This window comes from Eurosta solidaginis, chromosome 1, assembly GCF_040869045.1.
Source record: "Eurosta solidaginis isolate ZX-2024a chromosome 1, ASM4086904v1, whole genome shotgun sequence".
In the NCBI taxonomy this organism is placed as follows: domain Eukaryota; kingdom Metazoa; phylum Arthropoda; class Insecta; order Diptera; family Tephritidae; genus Eurosta; species Eurosta solidaginis.
Window position 1 is genome coordinate 360,253,578 of NC_090319.1, and position 23,352 is coordinate 360,276,929.

The 23,352-nt window shown below is 36.3% G+C and overlaps 2 protein-coding genes and 1 long non-coding RNA gene across 3 annotated transcripts in view; 1 reads left to right on the forward strand and 2 right to left on the reverse strand.

The window, feature by feature from the left end:
• Lerp (lysosomal enzyme receptor protein) overlaps positions 1-23,352 on the reverse strand; it is a 311,988-nt gene that overhangs the window by 280,282 nt on the left and 8,354 nt on the right. Inside the window, exons 2-6 of the mRNA XM_067762778.1 lie at positions 14,662-14,872; positions 12,897-13,051; positions 12,677-12,828; positions 12,481-12,612; positions 2,583-2,724 (exon numbers count right to left, since the gene is read on the reverse strand). Coding sequence (XP_067618879.1) covers positions 2,583-2,724; positions 12,481-12,612; positions 12,677-12,828; positions 12,897-13,051; positions 14,662-14,872 — 792 coding nt within the window. The remainder of the gene's footprint in view (positions 1-2,582; positions 2,725-12,480; positions 12,613-12,676; positions 12,829-12,896; positions 13,052-14,661; positions 14,873-23,352) is intronic.
• LOC137238134 (uncharacterized) lies at positions 5,484-7,112 on the forward strand. The gene is made up of 3 exons (XR_010949116.1): positions 5,484-5,634; positions 5,824-6,015; positions 6,095-7,112. It is a non-coding gene; the product is annotated as an uncharacterized lncRNA (long non-coding RNA).
• On the reverse strand, positions 15,695-17,543 carry me31B (ATP-dependent RNA helicase me31b). The gene has a single exon (XM_067762776.1). It carries the CDS (start codon positions 17,356-17,358, stop codon positions 15,970-15,972), a length of 1,389 nt encoding a protein of 462 aa, XP_067618877.1. The 5' UTR covers positions 17,359-17,543; the 3' UTR covers positions 15,695-15,969.

Below are 23,352 nucleotides of genomic sequence, written 5' to 3' on the forward strand. Positions count from 1 at the left end.
ATCGAAGCATCGTTGAAGCATTTTTGACAGAGAGCACATATGAAATTGTGTCAAACAGTGCTAACTAACTTAAAATCATATTTTATTGTTAATTTATCTATGTCGCGTTCAGTTTACAACTACTTATTGCAGATCTCTGCTCTATGGGTTAAATATGTTTTAAAATAAAATTCCAATTTTCGCTTGGCTAAAATTCAATCGCCACAAATCTCTAAAACAAAATCAAGTGCGCAGAAATGTATGCAACATTTAGCGATAACAGCCTAATTTCTACGTTTGAAGTCTGTTGAATTTTGATTTTCTATGTAAGTTCTAAGTGACGTTTACATTTTTTTTTCTCGGACGTTGTGGCAGCGCACTGCCATCAAGTGGCCCGGTAGAACCAGGCTAATCCTGTTATTGTTTTTTAATTCATACATAGGTTTTGTTTTTTTTTTTTTGTATCCTAATTCCTATTATTATATTTTTTATAATTTATAATTTTTATTGTTACCGAGTCTTTCAGAGGCATTGGCCTCTTAAGCGCCGAGATCTAAAACCGCTCAGCTACAGAGAAACTCATCAGCTAAGAACTATAGATTCACAAAATACAATAGATTAAAAGTATAAATATAATTTTTTAATTATTAAGAGAAGATAGAACAGTCTTTTTTATGGCAAAGAGCGAGTCCGAAACATCAATTATTCTCGAATGAGAGTTATAATCTTCACACAAACATAGAAAAGGTTCGTGTAGTTGGAAATTGCTTCTGCATTGTTTAAGAATTATAGGTTTATAATGCCTTGAATCTCGGCATGGAACATTCAAGTTTACTTCGTTCAAAAGAAATGGGCTTGAAATCGATCCATTTAAAAGTCTAGCCATAAATAGTACACCTAGCATTTCTCTACGACTTGCAAGGGTAGGAAGATTTATTAGTTTTAACCGATTAGTGTAAGGAGGAAGATTATACGGAGAGTCCCATTGAAGATTTCTCAAGGCGAAAAGTAAAAACTGTTTTTGAATTGATTCTAGTCTATCCACATGAACTTGATAACGTGGATTCCAAATTATCGATCCATATTCTAATATCGGCCTCACCAATGATGTAAAAAGGTTTTTTGTAACGTAAGGATCACTAAACTCTTTTGCCCATCTTTACACAAATGCTAAAACTCATCACGCTTTATTGACTGTGGCATTAATATGAGGGTTGAAACTAAGTTTGCAATTCATTGTAACTCCAAAGTCGACAAAAACGTCAACGCTTTCCAGAGTTTGGCCAATAATTGTGTAGGAAGCTGGCTGTATGTTTCCACGTGAAAAACACATGGATTTACATTTTTCTATGTTGAGCGGCATAAAATTCGCATTACACCAAGTAACTAAACAATTTAAATCCGCCTGGAGTACAGAACTTCCTTCAACTGACGCGTATGACTTAAAAAGTTTTACGTCGTCGGTATACATTAAAATTTTAGAATATTTTATAGTTGTGGAAACATCGTTTATAAAGGGCAAAAAACAGAATAGGACCGAAATGGCTGCCCTGAGGCACCCCGGAGGGAACATCGATGACATTCAAACAAATGTTTTTAAAAATGACTCTTTGAGTTCTACCGCAAAGATAGGAGGAGATCCAGCGAGTTAGGCCAGGTTGAAAACCAAGCAATTCGAGTTTATAAACAAGTAATGAGTGGCGTACTTTGTCGAATGCTTTGCTGAAATCAGTGTATATAACGTCGGTATGATGATTGTTTCTAAACCCATTAAAGACGTGAGTTGTAAATTCAAGCAAATTGGTTGTGGTTGATTTGGCTCTACAAAAGCCATGCTGAGAACTATCTTTCAATGTAGAAATGTAAGGTGATTAGTAACGATTGCTTCGAAAAGCTTAGGGATAGCGGAGAGCTTTGCTATTCCACGATAGTTTTCAACAGACGACTTGCTTGCTTTTTTATGGAGTGGGATAAGAAAAGATTAACCTTTTTTTATTTGATTTGATACATCAACTTCCGGCGTAGTACGATTTTGACATTTGTCCATCGAATTTACAAAAACAAAGTACATGGAATTTTTATTTATGTTTGTAGGTATGTCACCATGCTGCCACCTTGTATCGTTCTGCCATGTTTGTTTCCATTTCATTTTGACATTTTGTCATACAAATTGACATTTATTTAAAAATAAATTTCAACGCTGATTATGATGCCAGATTGTATGCGCCAAATGGAGTATAATCGTGGCTAAGTTGCCAAGTTTACGCCAAGTCAAGTCAAGTCTATGCTAAGTATCAGTAATGGGCCCTTTAGGCTTTTATGCTTGTGAGCACAAATTTTTACCGATAACTGTTTTCGATTAATTTATCGAATTTTCGCAAAGTAATACTGCATTGTCATCGGAGTTATACATGCGTACAAAATTTCAGCTCTCCGGGAAGTGTATCAAATTTAACTTGCAAGATTTGATTACAGACAACACCGAAGTGAAACTAAATAAAAGCTTATAAAAAATAGAAATTATTAAAAATTCGGTGAGAACCGGTTTGGATACCCGTCAAATATAATGCAAACGGATGCCGTATAGATCTAAATTTACTTACCCTTAAATTTCTATCGCACATAAATCGTATCGTTGATGAATAATTATCAGTACCGTTACAGGATGTGTTTGATGTAAGGCGCATAATCAGCTGTCCATTTTCTATGACAGGGTTGGGTTGTACACTACCATAATCGAAATACCTACGAAAAATTAAGCACAAAAAATGAGCCAGTTGAATATACCAGAAGGTTCAATCGAATTTTCCAGAAATTCTTGCACCTTATACAAATGTAGGATTAATTTTCTCTTAAACACAAATTTAAGGAAAGTAAACTTTTACCCGATTTAATAGGCGTATAATACGTTCGCATTTGTACATTCATATTTGCCATGTGTAGATGAGGTTGACAATGCGGTTGGATAAGCTTTGGATTGCGCTTGCTTACCTCTTATTTTTTGCCGATCAAGGACTGCCATTTCATTATAACTCCTCTTTATTCACCACAAACTTAAAATATTCCTTTCTTCATTCTTGGTCCAGCTGTTGTTATTGTTGTAGTTGTGATTCGCCCCATCCAAAAGGTGCGTTCACTCAAATCCCCCAGTGGGTTAGGGGGTCAGAATATACCCGCGGTAGGTATGCCTGTCGTAAGAGGCGACTAAAATACCAGATTCAAGGGGCTGTGTAGGGCAACCCTTTCAAGTTGCCAGCGCAATATATAGCTTCTCCAAACCCAATTGACACCATCACCAATCCGCGGCGAATCCTGTTTCACTAACAGACGAGGCTCTGGCGCCTCCAAGTTCCTCATGGAACTAGGGGGTGGAGAGATGTGGATGGCCTGATGGTTTAATGTGGCCGTATAAATCGTTCCCGAGATGGTCGGGCTAGCACCTTAATGGTGATGTGTTACCGGAGCGTACCAGATCTGTATCCGGCAAAGGACCATCACATCGATAACACTCCACAAAGCCTTCGGGGAGAAACCTTATGGCTATAACAACAACAACTCAAATCAATTGTCACAATCACTCAATTGTCCTCAATACCCTTCAACGGAAGTCCGAGAAAACTTGCAGTTTTAACCGGATTGAACCAAAAGCATATGGGTCTTAGAGGTGTTCTACATTGCGCAATTGAAAAGATAGTTGGTGTCATATAAGAACACGTTACAAGCGGGACATATGTACATTGGTTGCGTCGTGGTTGATTCCAGATAAGTAACAGTTTACCCTACTACAGTATCCAGTGGGTTAGGAGGCTTAGAATACATATACCCGCGGCAGGTATGCCTGTCATAAGAGGCGCCTAAATGCCAAATTGATTCGACGGGTTGTGTAGCGGACCTCTTTCAAGGGCTTGCCAGAGCAATTTATAGCTTATCCAACCCAAATGTGCATCATGGATCTAGGGGTTGGGAGGGCCATCAACATCGATAACACTCTTTGCAACATTCGAGGAGGGTCATTTCGCTACAACAGATGGAAATTGTGGTAGAGTTATGCGCGTCTCCCTGGGGATGATGCTTTCTTTAACTGCAAGTTTAGGGCATTTATGTCTGAGTACAAAGTCCATACAGGCATTTGTTAAGTAATTTGCCGACTTTTTGTGTATGTCTCTGAGGGCATTTTTGTGGCCGAACTTCTTCATAGTGCTTACGGAGATTGCTTCTTAGGTTCCTGGGAGGCAGGCGTACGTCAATCAGATGTCGGTTGGAATGTCCGGATTTCACTTCATTCAACTGAAACTGTTTGATCAGCTTTTCATTTCTCTCTTTTATGGAGGGCATTCTCTCCTCTCCTGTAGATGATGTTTTGGTGACATAAGAAGACATACCGTGGCAGTTGTGAACGTGGTGTTTTAACAGGCCTGCAGAGTCCTCCAGTGTTTCTTTAAGCCTCGGCGACCATATCGGAGCATACAAGCGACTTGCCAATTGCTTTATATGTGGCTATAAGCGTGTAACTGTCTTTGCCCCAAGGTCTGCCAGCCACAGACTTGAGGATTTTGTTGCCGTCCTGAACTTTGGGTACAATTGCGGCTACATGCTCGCCAAAATGTAGGTCCTCGAACGTTACAGTCGCATAATGGGAAGGGAGCTTCGTTATGTAAAAATTAAACAAAAGTGTGGATAACACAACACCCTTCGACATCCCTTGTTCAATTATAATGGGTTTTGATGTTATGTTCCAAAACTGCACCGGTGCTTGCGACCACACAGATAATTTGCGTCCCTTACGTCCCTGATTCGAGGTCGCCTGGGTCTTGTTGTCTTACAAGGTCACGCTTTCTGGCAAAAGCCTCGGCCACCGTTGGAAAAGTTGGCCCAATTTCCGGAATTCTTTCAGCGGGAATAAAGCGAGCCGGCGCAGATTCAATGGCTTTGCAAAAGCACATTCCCCTTGACGGACACCAGTTGGGATTTGGAGGGCACCAAAATTATTGTCTGTGTATGCTTTATATTTTCCTTTTTTGAAGTTAATGATAGTGCGCTTCTCAGATGTGATGAATTCGGCTGGTCCCTCAAGCGAGAGGAGTATGGGTATGTTGTCGTATGCCTACACTCAAAAAAAACAAGTATCACTATCATTTTAATACACGATGTGCAAAAATGAAACTATAAATGGTATCTTTTTCGTGGTATCAATGCAACGATAAATATTATAAAAAGTATAATTAAAAGTATCAATTTTATATCTTGACTATTGATTTGCCCATGGAAAATATTTGTTTCGCCCTTAAAATGTATCAAAATGATACCCGTATAAATTTTCTAGTTTCATTATGATAACATTTAATACTAGATTGATTATAAAACGCATTACATTTGTATGTAGTCTATTAACTTGGAAAATACAAGTATCAAACTAATATTCATCCGTTCAAATGCATAAACAAAAATATCAAAATGATACTGTCAACGCATCATTATGCAAGTATTATTGTTAGAAAATTCGAAAAGCGAGTCTCGTGCGTAAGACGAAAGATTGTCGTGCCTAATTATTTGTGGTTTGTTGGCGTGAATAGTTGTTAATATTATTAAATATTTGATCACTTTAATAAAACGATTACAACTTGAGTTTATTTTCACAAATAAATTGTGATATTGGTAAGTATGTGCATATGATTAAAACAAAAGAAATGCTTGTTCGCTGCAACAATTACATCGAGTTATATGTATGTACATATGTATGTACATAAACATCGATTGCATGTTAAAGCAAGTTGCGTTTACTTTTTTGGTAATTATGTGTGCATAATTCTACAAATACTTTTCCATTTTATACTTTTATTTTAGAGCTATACTTAAATTATTAAATACCTAATACAGCGGCTTGTATCAACGGTAAAAAAATGGATGACATTTTTGATGGAGCTACAATGGAAATTGTAGAAGTCGCAGAGCAACTGGAGGTATCAAATTATGATGCTCTTTTTAATTTCATACAGGAAAACAACCTGGACATGATTTGCTAAACTAATTTAATAGGTAAGTGTGATCGATACAAGTAAGTCTCATATATTTAAACATTTATTTAAATAAATGACTAACTTATTACTTTTTTTAGACTCGAAAGACTGCATTTATTTCATCCTACTATTTTAAAACCAACGCACAGATATGTAATTAAAGAAGACTATTTAAAATTGCATCGGAAAGCTACCATACAAAATTTTGTCAACAGCTGTATTTTACATATAATATCAATAAATGATTTGCAGAATCAAATAGAATTACGCAGAAATAAGTGTATAGAGTCTAACTCTCCAATACAGCCATTTTTAATTGTAGGTCGTTCTGATCTTATGAACTTGACTGATTTTTTTGTACCACAAATTTAAATTCAGCTCGTTTGTAATTGCTTTAGATAGCTCGGGAAATGATGACTTTAGTGCATTTTTTTACATTAATAATTGGCGATTTAGTGTCAGGAAACACGTAATAAGAATGGTTAAAATTGTTGACATATTACTTCAAAGCGTATTCGACAATAGTATAATAAATAATCTTTCGATTCTTATACAAAGTCATAACGAAGAGCATATTCGATTGTTTAATAAACCTCTTAAACCAAAATTTCATTTTCTTACGCATTATCCAGAAGTAATAAGAAAAAGTGGTCCTCCAAAGCATTTTTGGAACTTTAGATTTGAAGCAAAACACAGAGAAGCTAAAATTTGTTCCCGAAACGTTATGTGTAGAAAGAACTTTACATATTCATTAAGCATAAAAGCTGCATTAAAGTTTACAACATTTTTAGAACAAAACGAGAATGGCTTTGAAAAGACATTTGAGTTTCAAAAATCAGTATTTTGTAATATTGAAACGTCCGATTTTTCATACGCACTGTCACATTTAAACGAAAGCTTTCAAAATATTATAATTGAAAAATTAGTTTATAATGGATTAAATTATAAAAAGGATTACTTTTTAGTTCTTAAAAAGAAGGTATTTACTTTACACAAAATCACACATATTATATTATAAAAGGTTTTAATGAACACTACCAATGTTACGAAGTTGGTAATAAAGACAGAGTTTTACACGTTAATAGCTTAATATGTTTCGACGGGCCCCCTATTCATATGTACAACAATGTAAATGAAATTTTTTTATACGAATAAAGAAGTTTTAAAATTTAATTGAAGTACTAACCGACTTTTTGTTTGGGAAAGGATTGATTTTCTTGGCAAAAAAAGTGGTATAAATTTTACAAAAGTAAGTATCAATTCAATATATAATAAAATATCAAATTGATAAGGTAAAAGTATCAAACTAATACTAAACAATTGCAAGTATCAATTTAATAAGCACAAGGATCAAATTGATACTCAGTTTTGAGAGAAACAAGTTTCAATTCTATACCAGAGTATCAAAATGATACTATTAAAAAAGTACTAAATTGATAACAACTAGTGTCAAATTTAAAAGTTCGAAAATATCATTTTCACAATTTCGAAAATGTCAATAACATAAGATCATTGATGACGAAAAAAAGATAAGCAAAAATTGCACATTGGTGCCTAGATTGCATCGCCTTGATGATAACTTTTTTTTTGAGTGTATGTTGCCTTCGGCTGTCAATGACGCAGTTTACAAGCCCTCCGCCAACGATGGAGATGTCTGACGAGCTATGACAGTTTGCTGTCATACGTGTGGGGGGAGTCTCCGTTTATCGCGTAGAACGAAGTGTCATCTCTTTTATCCGTCAACATCTCAACCCTACAGTCTGCTAGTAGCTCAGAATGCCAACGATCAAGAATAATGCGACTTTCACCAGGGAGAAGAGCACTGATACCAGGGCAATAACCCTGGGGAAGCAGGTGGCAGGGGTGATGTAGATGATGATATCTACAGTCGCATCGCCTGCACGGACAGATATTCCTTGAGGCTCCAGGACACTGCTCCTGCCGCCGATTTCGGGATCAAATAGATTATACTGCACAGAGTGATTACTGGTAAAAGCGTTAGACATATGGACGTTGTAGCCAGAACAGGCCTGCAAACAATATTTCGGAGCTATACGGATGTTGTGCCGCCTTGAAATCCACTATCTCCGCAGGCGCAGACCAAGAGTGCCCTGTGACGGGGTCGACGAATGTTGTGGTCCAACCCAGAACAACCAGTTCGATGCAACCGTCTTTTGCATGTGGCGCACTGACATGAGTGTTACCGTCGTAAGAAGATTCGTATCCGGCGCACGCAGCAAAACCATTTCTCTGGGCCGAGAAGAGGTTCCACATCTTCCCATAGCAATAGAGTATGGAGCAGTCCCTATTCTGGATCTGCCCTGGGGATAAATATATGTGGGAGGGACGAACAAATTAAACGGGGTTAATTCTTCAATTGAAGGCCCAGGTCCTGTTTTCATAATTGTGCAGTCGTCGGCATAGGAAACGATTGTAATTCCTTCTGGTGGGGAAGGGAGTTTTGATATGTAGAAATTAAACAGAAGCGGGGATAGGACACCACCCTGTGGTACCCCCTGTTTAATTTTCCTTGGTTTTGAGATTTGTCTCTTCGCCTTCGTTCGCTGGTTTGCCAGGCTTTAGTAGTGGAATTAGCTATGCCGTTTTCCATTGTTCAGGAATGACAAAGGACTTCAGCGACAAGTTGAAAACGTGCGTAAGGTAATTTATTCCCTCAGCGTCAAGGTGTTTTAGCATTGGCATGGCTATTCCGTCTGGGCATATTGATTTGGAGGGCTTGGCCCTGTGAATGGCTGATTCAACCTCTGTGAGGGTGATGGTAATGAGTTGCACGTCGTGTTTGTATGTATGTGCCCGTCTGATTGCACGACGTCTGGCTATGTCCACAGAAGAATGCATTATAAATTGTCAGCAAAAGGCGCTCGCGCATTTCTCCGAATAAGATAAAGTTTTATCGACGAAAGCTATGGATACTTTATGCTTTTGTTGTTGTTGTTGTTGTAGCAATGCTTCGCCCCACCTACTAGCTGCGACCGATCACAAATTGTCATCAATATGGATACCGCAGAGATGTTGCAGTTTTTTAGAGGCTGCTCTCATTTGGTACGTTTGTGTTCATTTACCAGCCACATAATGTCTAAGTTGAGACTACTAATATGGGGGTCTCTGGGGTCGAGATTTATCGCAAGGTCACTTTCTCTTGCTAAGTTTGCGGCTTCAGCCGGGAAAAGCGGTATGATTTCAAGTATTCTACCGGCCCGAATGAAGCGTGGGAAAACTGGGGGGCATCGCCGTTTATCGTGCAGAAAGTCGTATTGCATATTTGCTCTGCTAGCTGCCTGCCTCTGATGTCGACTGGCAAGCTAGAATGCCAGAAGTCATGGTGAGCGTTGAAATCACCAAGGATAAGGCGGTTTTCGCCGCAGAGTGGCGTACTGATATCAGGCGATAACCACTTGGACAGCAGGTGGCAGGAGGAATATAGATGTTACTTATAGCTGCTCCGAGAATGACAATTTGTGGGAGGGACGCAGCAAATTTAATGGGGTGAAATGATAGCCCTTGATCGGGAAAAAAAACCGAGCCGCTCCGGTACATAGAACCAGCTGCCGTGGGAAACGAAAATCGGTTCCAAGCCTGCGCTTGCGCAACGATGTTTAAAAATCCTTTAGGCCCGGTTTATCAGTGGTTGGTTAAGCTAAGCTTAAACTAAACTGGCTTAAACTAAGCTGGCTTAAACTCTAGTCAAATTTAAACACCAGTTAAACTACTGAGCAGCTTTTCAGTCACAGTTTAAGGCCGCCTTTGGGGTATGCTGTTTTGTGCGGCAACATTGGTTTTTTTATTATCTAGATAATTTCTAGATACGGCAACAGCTGGATTTTGTTTACCCAACAAACATTCTCCGGCGAAATATATATCTAGTTCCGGAAGTGATATCCAACATCATTATTTAATTTTTCTTAAACCTTAAAACTGAATTAAGCATGAAAACAAATACCAGCAGGATGGCCTAGTGGTTAAAGGCTACTGCAGTTTCAGCATGTGATTCACGGTTCGAATCCCGGTGAAACCTTTGATAACATTACAAAATTGCCTGATGATGATTACGTTAGCGGTTTTCGAAATGGGTCCATCGCAATATGCCAGTAAATGTTTCTTTCTTTTCAGTTTCTCTTAGAAAACATAATAATTGAAATTCAATTATTATAAGCCGATGTTCAGCTCATGAATTCTTAAATATAAGTATAAACTGAACACACCATTAAACAAACATACACGGATATTAGCATCTCTAAGTTATCCCATCACTAAGGCGATGCTAAGGCCATGCCAAGCAGTATTTACGTTAATAATCAAATCAAGTATACACATATATAAGGCAGCCCAGAGAGATGTCACACACAGACGCATTTACTTATACGCTTATGTGCGCGCGAGAGACTGTAAACTACGAACATTCACATCAATAATTCAATCTTTATGTATCTACATAAACGAATAAATAATTGCGTCTACACATATGTACCATGTACGAATACGAGCAGCGGAGAGTCAATGCGCAAACACATGCATATATCTGAGAAGTTTGAGAGCTACTGGACTAGTAGATTCTGGAAGCGCCTTAAAGATGTATAAAATTGTGCAATTTTAGTTATAGCTGAGAAGTTTGAGATCTCATGGACAATGCTAGTACATTCTGGAAAAATGCGAACGAGGAAACCAAAGGGTATAAAAGGCAACAGATGAAGAGGCGCTGTAATTCAGTTTGAGTTGAGCAATCAATCAGTTATTGATTAGGCACGCGATCTGGCGGCCAATAGTAGAGTTCAATTTGAGTTATCAATCAGTGTGGTTATTAAGCCAGCGAGTAGCAAAGTATAAGTGTCATTGTGAAGTACTTTAATAAAGGCCATTTTTACATTATTCAATATTGGAGTTATTTATTCAACAGTTTAGTGATTCGAACTTAGCAGAGGATTTCAAATAAGAGGATTTGCAGCAAATTCGTTACAATACATAAATATGTACAACTGAGCCCGAGTTTACAAAATTTCTCATTCGCAACGAAGAAGAACTTTACAAAAACAAATCTACATGGCACACAAATCAATATAGAGACAAAATGTCTCAATTGTGTTGTTAGTGTAGAAATAAGAAAAACTGAATTAAGCATGAAAGCAAATACCAGCAGGATGGCCTAGTGGTTAGAGGCTACTGCAGTTTCACCATGTGATTCACGGTTCGAATCCCGGTGAAACCTTTGATAACATTACAAAATTGCCTGATGATGATTACGTTGGCGGTTTTCGAAATGGGCCCATCGCAATATGCCAGTAAATGTTTCTTTATTTTCAGTTTCTCTTAGAAAACATAATAATTGAAATTCAATTATTATAAGCCGGTGTTAAGCTCATGAATTCTTAAATATAAGTATAAACTGAACACACCATTAAAAAACATACTTAAAGCAGATAGTTCTCCAGTTGATATCTAACTTCATTCTCCATTCACTATCCAACCTTTGAGAAATTTTGTAAAATTAAAAGTTTCCAGTTGATTTCCAACGTCATTAATATTTTCCAATTATTATCCTAATTTCGAGAGATTTTGAGAAATGTACAATCTCCAAGAGGTACCACCAAAACCAACAGCAGTTTATTGTGAGAAATAAACAACTGGCTGATAGCAGTAATGAAGTGTAATTAATTAGGAATAAATTATTTAGGCAGCCGCCGTGGTGTGATTGTAGCCTGCTCCGCTTACTACACCGAAGATCCTACATCAACATCATTGAATCTTACATTTGAGTCCAGTTAGAGAAAAAGTTCCCACTTTTGCTGAATACGCTATGATTCTCGAGTTGAGCCACTGTTTTGTAAGAACTCTTGAGTTTTAGAAGTATGCCTAGTTATCAACATGAGCTCTAATGGTTGTTGGGTATATTCGACGCCATTTCGTACGAACGCAAATAAGTGATAGGTTAACTAGAGTTTAAACCTGGCCGCTTAAGCTTAGCTTAAACTTCAGTTAAAATAGACTGAAAAACTGCCGAAAAAGTTTAAGCGTAGTTTAACCGAGTTGAACTGGTACTGAAAACCCGGGGTGGCTTTCCGTAATTCGATAGTCGACACTCGTTAATTCGATACTTCAAGTCGATATCGAACACTCGATGATGCCATTTTAGTTCCCGTATCTTTTTATGATCTCTTTCGTTTGCAGATGTCAAAGGGTTCTTAGAAAACTTTTTGGAGCTACCAAATTATTTTTTTTTATAAATAGCGCTTGTTTCTTAATCTCTGAAGAAAAAATCATTCTCTAAATAATCACCAAAGCATAAAATTATAACTTTCAAAAAGGCAATTCGATACCTAATTTGGTATCGAACAGTTTGTATCGAACGTTCGATACGACGCGTGACAACTTGTGTTACGTAAAGCGAAAACTATTATTTTATACTCGTGATCGATATCGAATTAGGGAAAGCCACCCGGGCCTTAAAGTAATAAAAAAAAAAACTAACCGCCTCTTATAATCCGTTGAGTTTAATTGAATGAAGCAAACACTGCTACCAGCTGGGCACATCGCGTTCTCTCCATACAAAACCGGTTTGCATATATTTAGCACAAAAGCATTGCCACGGCGATCAATGGTTCTAAAATGACAATAAAAGAAGAAATATAACTTTACACGTTTGTATTATATTGAATAGCACATGCCTGTAATTAAAATCACTTAGCGAAAGCAAATCATAATTATGACCATTAACTGGGTCTTGCACGCTGCAACCATTTGATTGGACAGCTACAGGCTCTTTCAAACAAGCGTACGGGGTTTCCAAAGTTATATAAAATTTGCATTCATCATGAGCCTAAGGAGCAAAATACGTGAAATTGCATTCATTAAATAGAATTTAACAAAGTTTTAAATATTTCTCACATATTGCGTCACTTGTGATTGAACACGATCCAAAGTGTAGTCGCAACCAACAAATACAAATAGTTTTAGTTCGCCATTGCCACTGGGACATTTGGCGCCATTGCTGTACTCAAAGTACATTTTGCCATTTTGATAATGTAGATGGTGTTGGGTGCCTGTGAAGGATTAAAAAATTTGTTTTGATTGAAATATTTAAAAAAAAGTTACAAAATGTTACAGTTAAGAGAACTAGACCCAAATGCTAGCGATGGACCCATGAAACAGCCTTGAATTCCAATGACCTACAGCTTACCACAAACGAAGTTATTAACGATATCAATAGTCTGAAAAACTCTACTCAGACTGATTGATATGGTCTTAGTACCGCCCTCCTCACAAATTGTCCTGCTTACAATAGCCCCACTATTGGCCATGTTTAACCAATCTCTAAGTTCTGATGTCTTTGCGGATGCCTGGAAACTTGCATTCATTTTCCCAATTTTCAAAAATGGTAAAAAGCATGACGTTTCTAACTATAGGCCAATATCTAAGCTATCTTTCATTGCTAAACATTTCGAAGGGATTGTTAAGGATAAAATGTATTTTGCCGCAAAAAATGTGTTGCTATTACGTAAACTCGCTTCCCTCGGTTTCACACAATGTCTTACCAGCGACATATACTATGTCGGGTACTCCCCTTCACTTCCTTGATGAAGTTAAAGACTTAGGACTTATCTTTGACTCCTCGTTCTCTTTCAATGACCATATTAACTATGTAATTTCAAGCACGTATGCTTCCTTAGGTTTCGTGAGGCGTAATAGCACCAACTTCTCATATCCCTATACCTTGAAATTACTATACTCATCGTTTGTTCGTTCCAAACTGGAATATGCTGCATTTATTTGGAGGCCTTATCACAAGTTTGCAATTGACAGGATTGAGTGAGTACAAAAGATCTTCCTAAAATTATGCCTAAAATCCTTACATTTCTCAGACCCAGTCCCTTCTTATCATTCCCGCTTGCTGCTAATCAATTTGAAACCATTAGAACTCAGAAGGTCAACCCTTTCCTTGTCTTTCATTTTCGGAGTTGTTAATGGAGACATTGATTGCTCCTCTTTACTGCATGCGATTCATTTTCTTATTCCAACGAGGTCTCTTCGTTCTCATAACCCCTTTTAATTAAACATAAGTCTACTAACTAAACGATAAGTGCTCCAATGTCGCGCTCTCTACGTGAACTTAATGAGATCTCTAATTCTGTTATGCTTCATTTTTCTTATCCAAAGTATATTTTTCTTAATATACTTAACTCTGTTTTGTAGTTAGGCTTAGTTATTCGTTTTAGTCATTAAGAACCATTGTTGTTTTTGACTTTTCAAAAAAAAAAAATAAAAATAAACCTAAGATTCCGATTTGAAAAACTGAGAACTTCATTAAACCGTCAAAATAACCTAGAAACTAGGGGCGGCGGAAAAAGGATATTGCGATAAAAACAGAAACAGGGTATCTTAATCGCTACAAGAAGAAAAAGAAGCGAAAATAGGACCATCTTCGGGCAAACAAACACGATAGCTCACTTCGGGCTTCAGTGTAACCCCGCTGTTTTCATTCATATTTGATGAAACTATTGTAATATAGAAATTTAAATTGCTAGAAACTCTTCTACGGAGCATTTAAAACTATAAACTTCTGTTAGTTCGTGTGACGCCAAGTTTATGGATTTAAGTGCTTTATCATAGCCAGTGTATTTATTGCATATGTAAATATGTATATTGTTCTTACCGAGCACATACTCCTTATCACCTCTCCGAAGGCATGCAGCCACATTATTTTGACCATCACATGCCCGGCTTAAATTGCCACATATGTTATATTCGAACTTATCGCCACTAGCACTATTAGCGATCTTTGCTATATCCGACCGTAAGGCACTAAAATTGAATTGTTGTTCATAGACCGGCTCGGTTATGTAGCATTCGCTGGTGAAGAACACCTAAAAAAGAAAAAAAAAAGCTTATTTAGAAGTATATTTAACATAAATTCATACGTATCTTTTGTCCTGCTTTACATATGTACATATATGCCTTGTCTTTACGACAAATAGCAAGGCTGGGTTCCTGTAAATGTAAGTTTTACAATACTACGGTGTGCTAGATTCAGATGTCTACGACCAAGGACTGTTAAACGTGCTTACATTACGGGATCCGGCCATACATAGGTCAGCGGTTTAATCCAAAGAAATATGTGCAGACCCGTAACCACATCCACCAAAGCCAATAGCTTCCTTCGCAGTCAGAACGCATATCCTAAACATTGGATAGGAGTAAAGCACACTACCCATGGCGAATGACACAACATCACTGCTAAAGCAACAACAAGGACTCAACAGCGATTTTGAAATTTTTGAGAAGAAAAATTTACTTATCCGCAATTAATACCGACTTAGGCAATCTAGTATCTCGTATTTGTAATGTGCTCTCCACATAATAAAACCAAATTTTCAATTCAAAATGGAACCAATCCCAAATTGCTTTGTATGGACTAACCCTATTCAATATGCTAATTTTATTGGACTTCTTAGAACTTTCGATGACAATTCTTGAGTACTCTTGCCTATAAAATTGGGTGCAATACTTTTACAACACCAACCAATGACCATTCCGCAACGGTCTAAAACGTATATTGCTTATGAAAAAAACTTACCTATTACATATTAATCTACTATAAATCTACGAGTATACTATTAAGCAACTACTTATTTGAAAATATTTCCATCTCTACATTTGTTAAAAATGTTAAATTGAAAAACAACAAGTTTGTTTTCTTTCGTTTTTTGCGCAGAACTTTCGTTCTTTATTTAAAAAAACAATTTTTTCGCCAAACTTCATTACAATTTCATTTCATTCATTTGACAAACTCAAAATTGTGTTTTTGTGTGTGTGTTTGTATTTCAGTATTTAGTTCTTTTGTAGGGTTTTAAAATAAAATACATATATCTTCTGCGTCCCCCCTCCTCCTTGTTCAGTTGTTGATGCTCATTTGCAGCTGCTGGTGTTTTACGCTTTTAATTTGCTGATGTTACGCGTCTCTTCATTTGCTGACATTACCTTCTTCGTTTACCGAATTGTTAAGATCATTATTGGCTTCCGCCGTAGCATTGACTGCTGCCGATGCTGCTGCATTAGCAACATATAAAGCTGGATCGATAACTTTAGGTATTGGTTTAATTTCAGTTCCCAGTTCTTTTTCTATACGATGCAAATCGAATCTATCCTCATAAGTAATTAAATTGATTGCAATACCAAGATGTCCAAAACGCCCTGAACGACCAATTCGATGTAAATATGTTTCGGCCATTCTTGGAAAATCAAAATTGATAACAACGTTAACAGCTTGTACGTCAATACCACGCGTAAATAGATCAGAACATACAAGATTTCTACATAAGCCTTGTCGAAAATCGTGAAACACCCGATTTCTGTGAGCTTGCGCCATTTTAGCGTGTATATAATAGCAACAATAGCCGAGTTCTGTTATTTTCTTTGCTAACAATTCAACACGTTGGGTGGAATTACAAAATATTATTGATTGATTAATTTGTAATTTTGAAAACAGCGTATTTAAGCAATGAACCTTTTGACGCTCTTGTACGAAAGCATAATATTGTGTTACACCTTTAAGTGTTAATTCTTCCATTAAATTAATTTCATATGGTTCACGTAAATGTTTTTCCATAAAATTTTTAACGCTTAACGGAAATGTTGCTGAAAATAGCAATATTTGAGGATCCTTAGGCAATTTCATAATTACATGATCCAGCATGCCTTGGAAATCAAGTGATAAAAGTTTATCAGCTTCATCTAAAACTAAAATTTTGCAATGTGACATATCTGCAACTTTTTTATCCATTAAATCCAATATACGTCCAGGTGTTGCAATAATTAACTGTACTTTTTGGTAGATACGTAATATATCATCTTTTAATATTGTTCCGCCCGTTGTTACCATTACCCGAATGTCAAGATGTTTTGCCAATTCAATACATATTTGCGATGTTTGCAAAGCCAGTTCACGAGTTGGTACTATCACCAAGGCTTGTATATAATCTTTATGTGGGTCGATTTGTTCTAAAACGGGAATACAATATGCTCCAGTTTTGCCCGTACCATTTTTAGCTCTAGCCAATACATCTTTGCCACTTAATGCTATTGGTATTGCGGCCTCTTGTATTGGCGACGGACGCTCCCAGCCTTTTTCAAAAATACCCATTAATAGTTCTCTTTTCAAACAAAATTCTTCAAATTCATTTCCTCGCGTATCCGTCACATCACTTGTCTTGAAACGGTTATCTTTTGGCGGAATCTTTAGTTTTGATTTCCATCCCATGTCGTCTTGTGGATTCTTGACCATTTGCAGCGCTTTGATCCCACTTTTCGCCCCCATATTTGCATGCATATTTGTCGTATTTTCCGTAATCATTTTTCTTCAAATATTAATGTTCAACTCCCTGTTGCGACAACGGTAAATGGTAACTGTTTAATAAAATATTACTTGATTCCTGATTTTCGCCAAAAAAAAAAAGACCTCAGATGTGTGAACAAAAACTATAATACTTTCCAAGCAGTTAATAAAGAAATGCAAATTGTCTTGTCAAAAATGTAAAACGCATGCAGACAAAAATAAGGCTGCCAGATGTTTTTACGAAAGTGTCATGTACACCTGGAAAAGCGCTGTTATGAAGAAAGAACAGTTAGAAAGGAGCCAATGACATTAAATTTCTCGTTGTATTTATGTGCGCAAAAGCATGAAACCTACAGATTGCGATCATGTTTTTACATAGCGAAAAAGGGATCTTATGTTGGTGACGTTACTTCTTAAGGGCCACAATCAAAAGTAAATAATATTACGAGTACATTTTAAAAGTACTTAGCTAAAAGGAATAGGGCGTATTCATATAATTTACACACTTCATTTACATTAATTTTATTTTAGCATAACTTTCAAAGGCCAAATTGTTGAGTAAGCTGTACCTAAAGCTGTGACGATGATTAAGCCCTAGGCAACCCCCGCATTCCGAAATTGTCATATTTTAACTAAATTACCGAATAAAATATCAGTTAGTGAAAAATTAAAAGCTATTCAAACAATGCATGAAAATATAGTGACGTCAATGTTAGTCATTCTAGTTTTGTTCAAGATCACTCTGCGCTACTGTGTAAATACTTTATGCAGAAGAAAGTGTACATAAAAGTTATGCTGCCATATCTAAATAAATATTTATAATGCCGCATTTACATAGCACACTACTGCGTTGATTCGACTGATTGAAAAGTTCAATGTCGCACGTATATATGCTATACAAAGTGTGTCGAGTGCACTGTTGCCACTTTGGTCCTTTTGGACCAAAACTGGTCCTTTCCAACCCCATTTGGTCCGCTGATCCCTTTTTTCCAATTTTGGTCCTTTTTAGGCGGTAATCAAGATTGTTTCCACTGAGGAAAAAATGATCAACACTGCCCATGAAATTTTCCACAACTTCATTAACACTTATATAATTTATAATTTACCTCAATGGATTTCTTAAAAAAAAATTGCTGTCATAAAAATGTAGCAGAACAATGGCACTTCATCTAGCAGGTAGTTTAGAAAAGTGTTGGATCTTGAAGCAAACCAATTTTCGTTAATTGTTGATGAAACAAGCGGTCAATCAGAAAATCTTGTTGCGGTGGCTAGATATTTAGATCGGTTATCAAACACTTTTCGTGATAGATTTTTGTCACTGTTTGAGCAAAAAAAAAGTTGTTGCAAATGCTCGTGTATCTCAAAGAAATTAGACGGAGTTGTCCACTGATGAGACATTCTTGTATTGAAAACTAAATAAAAAAATGAGACTAATTTGTTTTATATTAAGTGCATTTACGACCGTTTTATTTTCAAGTTATGCGAGCAAGCATATCGATTTGTAATGAGAGTTTGTGAAACAATTTTTAGAAAGAAATCATATTTAAAAATTTTGATAGCGTTACTTTTCGTTTGGGATATCGATTTTTAAATTTTTCTCACACATCAGAAAACAAATTGATGAGTTTAAGGAATTCCAAGGCTATTGTGCTCTTCACACTTCGATGCAGCTAAATTTTCTATTTTTGTTAATAGCATTTCTGCTATACAACTGTCAAATTCAATATCACTTGCAGAATTAAAAGTTTCTATATATTTCCGACCTGCACGAAAGAGTTCAATCAGAAAAAGTTAGTCTGCTGATATTATTCCATCAATATGAAGCACCTTTTGAATAATTTTAGATACAATGGTTATATCAAAATATTGGATATTTAAAAAATGTCACTGTACATAATTTAGAATACTAAGTATTTTAAGCCAAGGAATATTTTTTATTGGAAGTAACAGAAACTTTAATAATAACAGTGTTAATAATACCTAATTTTTCCTACCTCGTCAAATGGAATTTCGACCATTACTTCACAGTTCAAACTTTTAAGACTTTTCAATAGTAAACTTGACGACTGTGGCTAGATTCAATTAATGTCAGTTTTGAAATGTACATTTTTCTCCAACACAAATTATATGGAAAAAATGTACATCAAAACTCGCACTTACTTAATCTAGGCAATATATTAGTCGTTTACAAAAATTGTTGAAAAACACAATTCAGTAAATGATTATGTATGGAATCGAACAGCGATTTAACAGGTGCCCTTCAAAAAACTCGAGTACTCTATAAATAATGTAAGGAATACTCCTTTGGGAATTTAGGACTGCTCCAAATCTAATCTGTATTCATACAAAAAATGTGCTCCAATTAACATTGCGATATCCTAGGAGAGGAGTAGGTGATCCCACTCTCGCTTTGTTTGTGAGTATATAGAGTGCATACGTGAGAGTATTTTGTAAAGTACTTTCACTGTAGTACTCCATGGAGCACCCACAGAGGATCATATGCCAAAATACTAAAGCGGAATTGTGTCGGAAAGAGTTATCGAAGTGAATTTAATTTAAAATGAAAGTAAATGAAGAGGGGCAATACAACTTTTATATTTTATACTACGAATATTCTTATGTTATTTAGCATTTGCGTGAATAAAGAAACTAATATTTCTCTATACATACATCTATACATAGTATGTATACATAAATCCAGTGCTGTTGCATTTGAACAGAGTTGCCAAAGTAAAATTTTATTATCAGTTATTTGCATGCAATACTTTACTTTTGGCAACTCTGTGCGATCGTCATCGTGTCATGATCACTGTCGTTAAAAAACGAGCTATGATCGGCTGATGGTGGTCCGCAAACGCATTGCAAAGGAGTATTGTTAGAGTACTCCAACATGAAGAAAATGGAACACGTAATCCAACAATTTTTGCAGGGTGGCCGAGGCTGTTTACTTTTCAATCATTCGCCACTTACATGGCGCAACGATACAAGGTGGCAGCATGGGACAGCTGATCATACCCTTTTTTTATTTGATTTGATACATCAACTTTCGGCGCAGTACGATTTTGACATTTGTCCATCGAATTTACAAAACCAAAATACATTGAATTTTTATTTATGTTTGTAGGTATGTCACCATGCTGCCACCTTGTATCGTTCCGTCATGGCCACTTGTATGAGTTCACAGTGAACGTATCTTATGCGGCAGTTATGCGGCAGTTACCCACGAACGTACGTAGAAAAAACGTGTCAGCTGACACGACCTATCTTATGAGTGTGCAATGTAAACGAAAACTCACCGACGTGCAACGCCCGTATGTACGTAGCCCGGAACGTAGAAATCAAAACAATTTTGATTTTTTCCGTAAAAACGTGTCAGCTGATCGCTCTCTCACTAGACAGAGTTGCCTAGTAAACTTTTGTGTGCTAATTTTTGACCGTTTGCAGTTTTATGCAAAAACACATAATTAAAGTTTGAAAAATTGTGAAAATAATTCGAAATAATAATGTTAAAGTGCAGATTATAAATATGTAATCTATTTATATTTATTTAATATTAATTCCAGCCTTTTACAACATCAAAAATTAAAATGGAAAAAGTTGATGTTTCCATAAGCATGCATGCAAACTGGTCAATGGCAACAGTGCTTTGCTGTAAACAATACATACACAAATATGTTATGTACATGTACACAGACGCACACATTGATGCCTACGGGCTTGAGGGTTCGGTCAAATGTGTTTCGTACGACAAACGTCCGAGCGTACGGCACACGTCGGTGGGTAATTGCCGCTTTACACTTTTACTCACATACGTTTCGTTCTCACACTTCAGTGGATACGTTTTTGGATACTTCGCTGGCTGCTCAAGAAGAAAAGACACAAAAAATATAAAATTTAAAGAACTATGTACCAAAATAAGTTTATTTTATCAGCCAGAAATACCATTAGTATAAATTTTTGCTCACATGACGTCAGAAATTTAAAAAATTGTAATGAGAGCTAAAATGTAAACAAATTCTGCGTTGCTAAAAAAATTGTTCCATCCAAAAGGTGGCTGCCTACCAAATTTGAATTATTGCGCGCATCATTCAATTTCAAAATTATTCAATGTAAACAGGTTTCAAGGGCAACAATTAAAGAACGAATTACATGGGAGGCTGTTTTGCCCGTTTACATTGGCCTAACTTGTATTTCGCTAATCTTTTCTAAGTATATTACTCGCCTGCGAGGACACCAAGGTTAAACTCTAGTCAACTGTAACTAGAGTTTAAACTCGCACTGAAAAACCAGGCATAATGCTTTCAAATTACTAATTTGGAAGTACGCATTTGAGGCCAAGTGGATATGTAACAATCCTCTCTTAACTTTAAGATATTTAAAATTTACCACATTATGAAATCGGAGCTGTGAGCATCCCTTAATATTTCAGCATTTTATTATTGACAATCTGACATTATTTACATATTTTTAGAGCTTTTTATTAGTTTCCACGTTTATATATATCAGTGACCTCGTTTTTCAAAAATGTGCTTTTGTGAAGAATTGAGGCTTTATGGTTTTTGAACATTTACCAGCAAATAAACTATTCACCAAAGGTTGCCTATAACATTATTAAAATGGTATTTATGTAGTGAAGTTGTATTAATGAATTACAAGCAAAAATTAACAAGGTGGTAGGTAGTGTGTCAAGGCTTTGCCAGTCGGCAAAATCAACAGACCAACTTTAATATCAAAAACTGTGAGCAGCCTAATTGTTTTATTAAATATATACATAATGTAATTTTTGTTATTTAATATTGAAATTAATCAAATCCATCTAAAATTTGCAATTTAGAAAAAATTCTGGTAGTTCTATACGACAGCTGGTACTCCTAATAAATGTCCAAAAATATCGGAAGGAGTATCAAAAGGAGCGCTTTGAGTCCAGGATTGCGAATCCAAACAGAATTCAACAATTTTGCCTCTATTAAAATATATTAACATAAACCAAAAAGTACTCCGGATCGTTCCGAGACCGAGGGTGGGTCCATAGTATTTTTGCGCAGAACACGGCTATTAAAAGTGGCTATATTTTTCCTTGGGCTCAAATGCATACTTCCGAATCAGTCATTTGAAAGCATTTATATTGGTCTCATTCGCATTGCGTCTAAATAAATGAAAAATCATCAAAAATTCAAAGCAGTTTCTGATCGAATTGCCAGTTTGGCTTTATAAAACTAGTGCAAAGTGCTTTTATAACTATCACCCCTATTATGAACTCATACGATACACGATAAACGCTTGCAATCTGTTATACCGTATTATGAAATAAATCAGGGATGCACCTTAACGTTAAGCTAATCGTTTATCAAAAAATTTCCACCGTTTCCGTTGAAACACTTCGAAATATTATCGATAAAGAAATTATCAAGATAAATTGTATCTCGTTTTTAACCGAAACGAAAAGCTTTCGTTAACGTTAAAAACGTTAACAAAAACGTGATACTTTATGTTTGAATTGTGCTGGCAATGCTATAGCCATGGTGAAGCCGTAAGGTGGCAACAACGAGCGCACATACACACACAAACTCCATGTAATTTGTTTGTGTAATTCGTTGGTGGTAATGTCAAAAATACTCTGAGAAATGTTCGTACTGTCAAAATTCATGAGAAAAGTTGCGATCAGCCTGGCTAATGCTTTCACCTTTAATGACTCCGCCATCAATCAGCTTTGCCAGCATAGTTTGAAATTAATAATCAACATAAACGATTTGATTTCGTTTTGATATGGCAGAAAACGAAACGAAATCACTTCGTTAATTTGACGATCTTAACGTTAATAAACGAAACGAAATGACTTCGTTTCGTTTATTAACGTTGATTATCGTAACGAAATGATATCGTTTCGTTGGTTAAGCATGCCTGAAATAAATTCTAGCGTGTGAAACCCGATCGTTAGCGTTTATTGTTTATCGTGGTATTGCCATACGCTAACTATCGCATCAGCTGTTCAATTTTCTACGCTAGCTATCG

Excerpts from the sequence above, each read along its gene's own strand:
- me31B (XM_067762776.1), bottom strand. The coding sequence starts at position 17,358 with ATGATTACGGAAAATACGACAAATATGCATGCAAATATGGGGGCGAAA.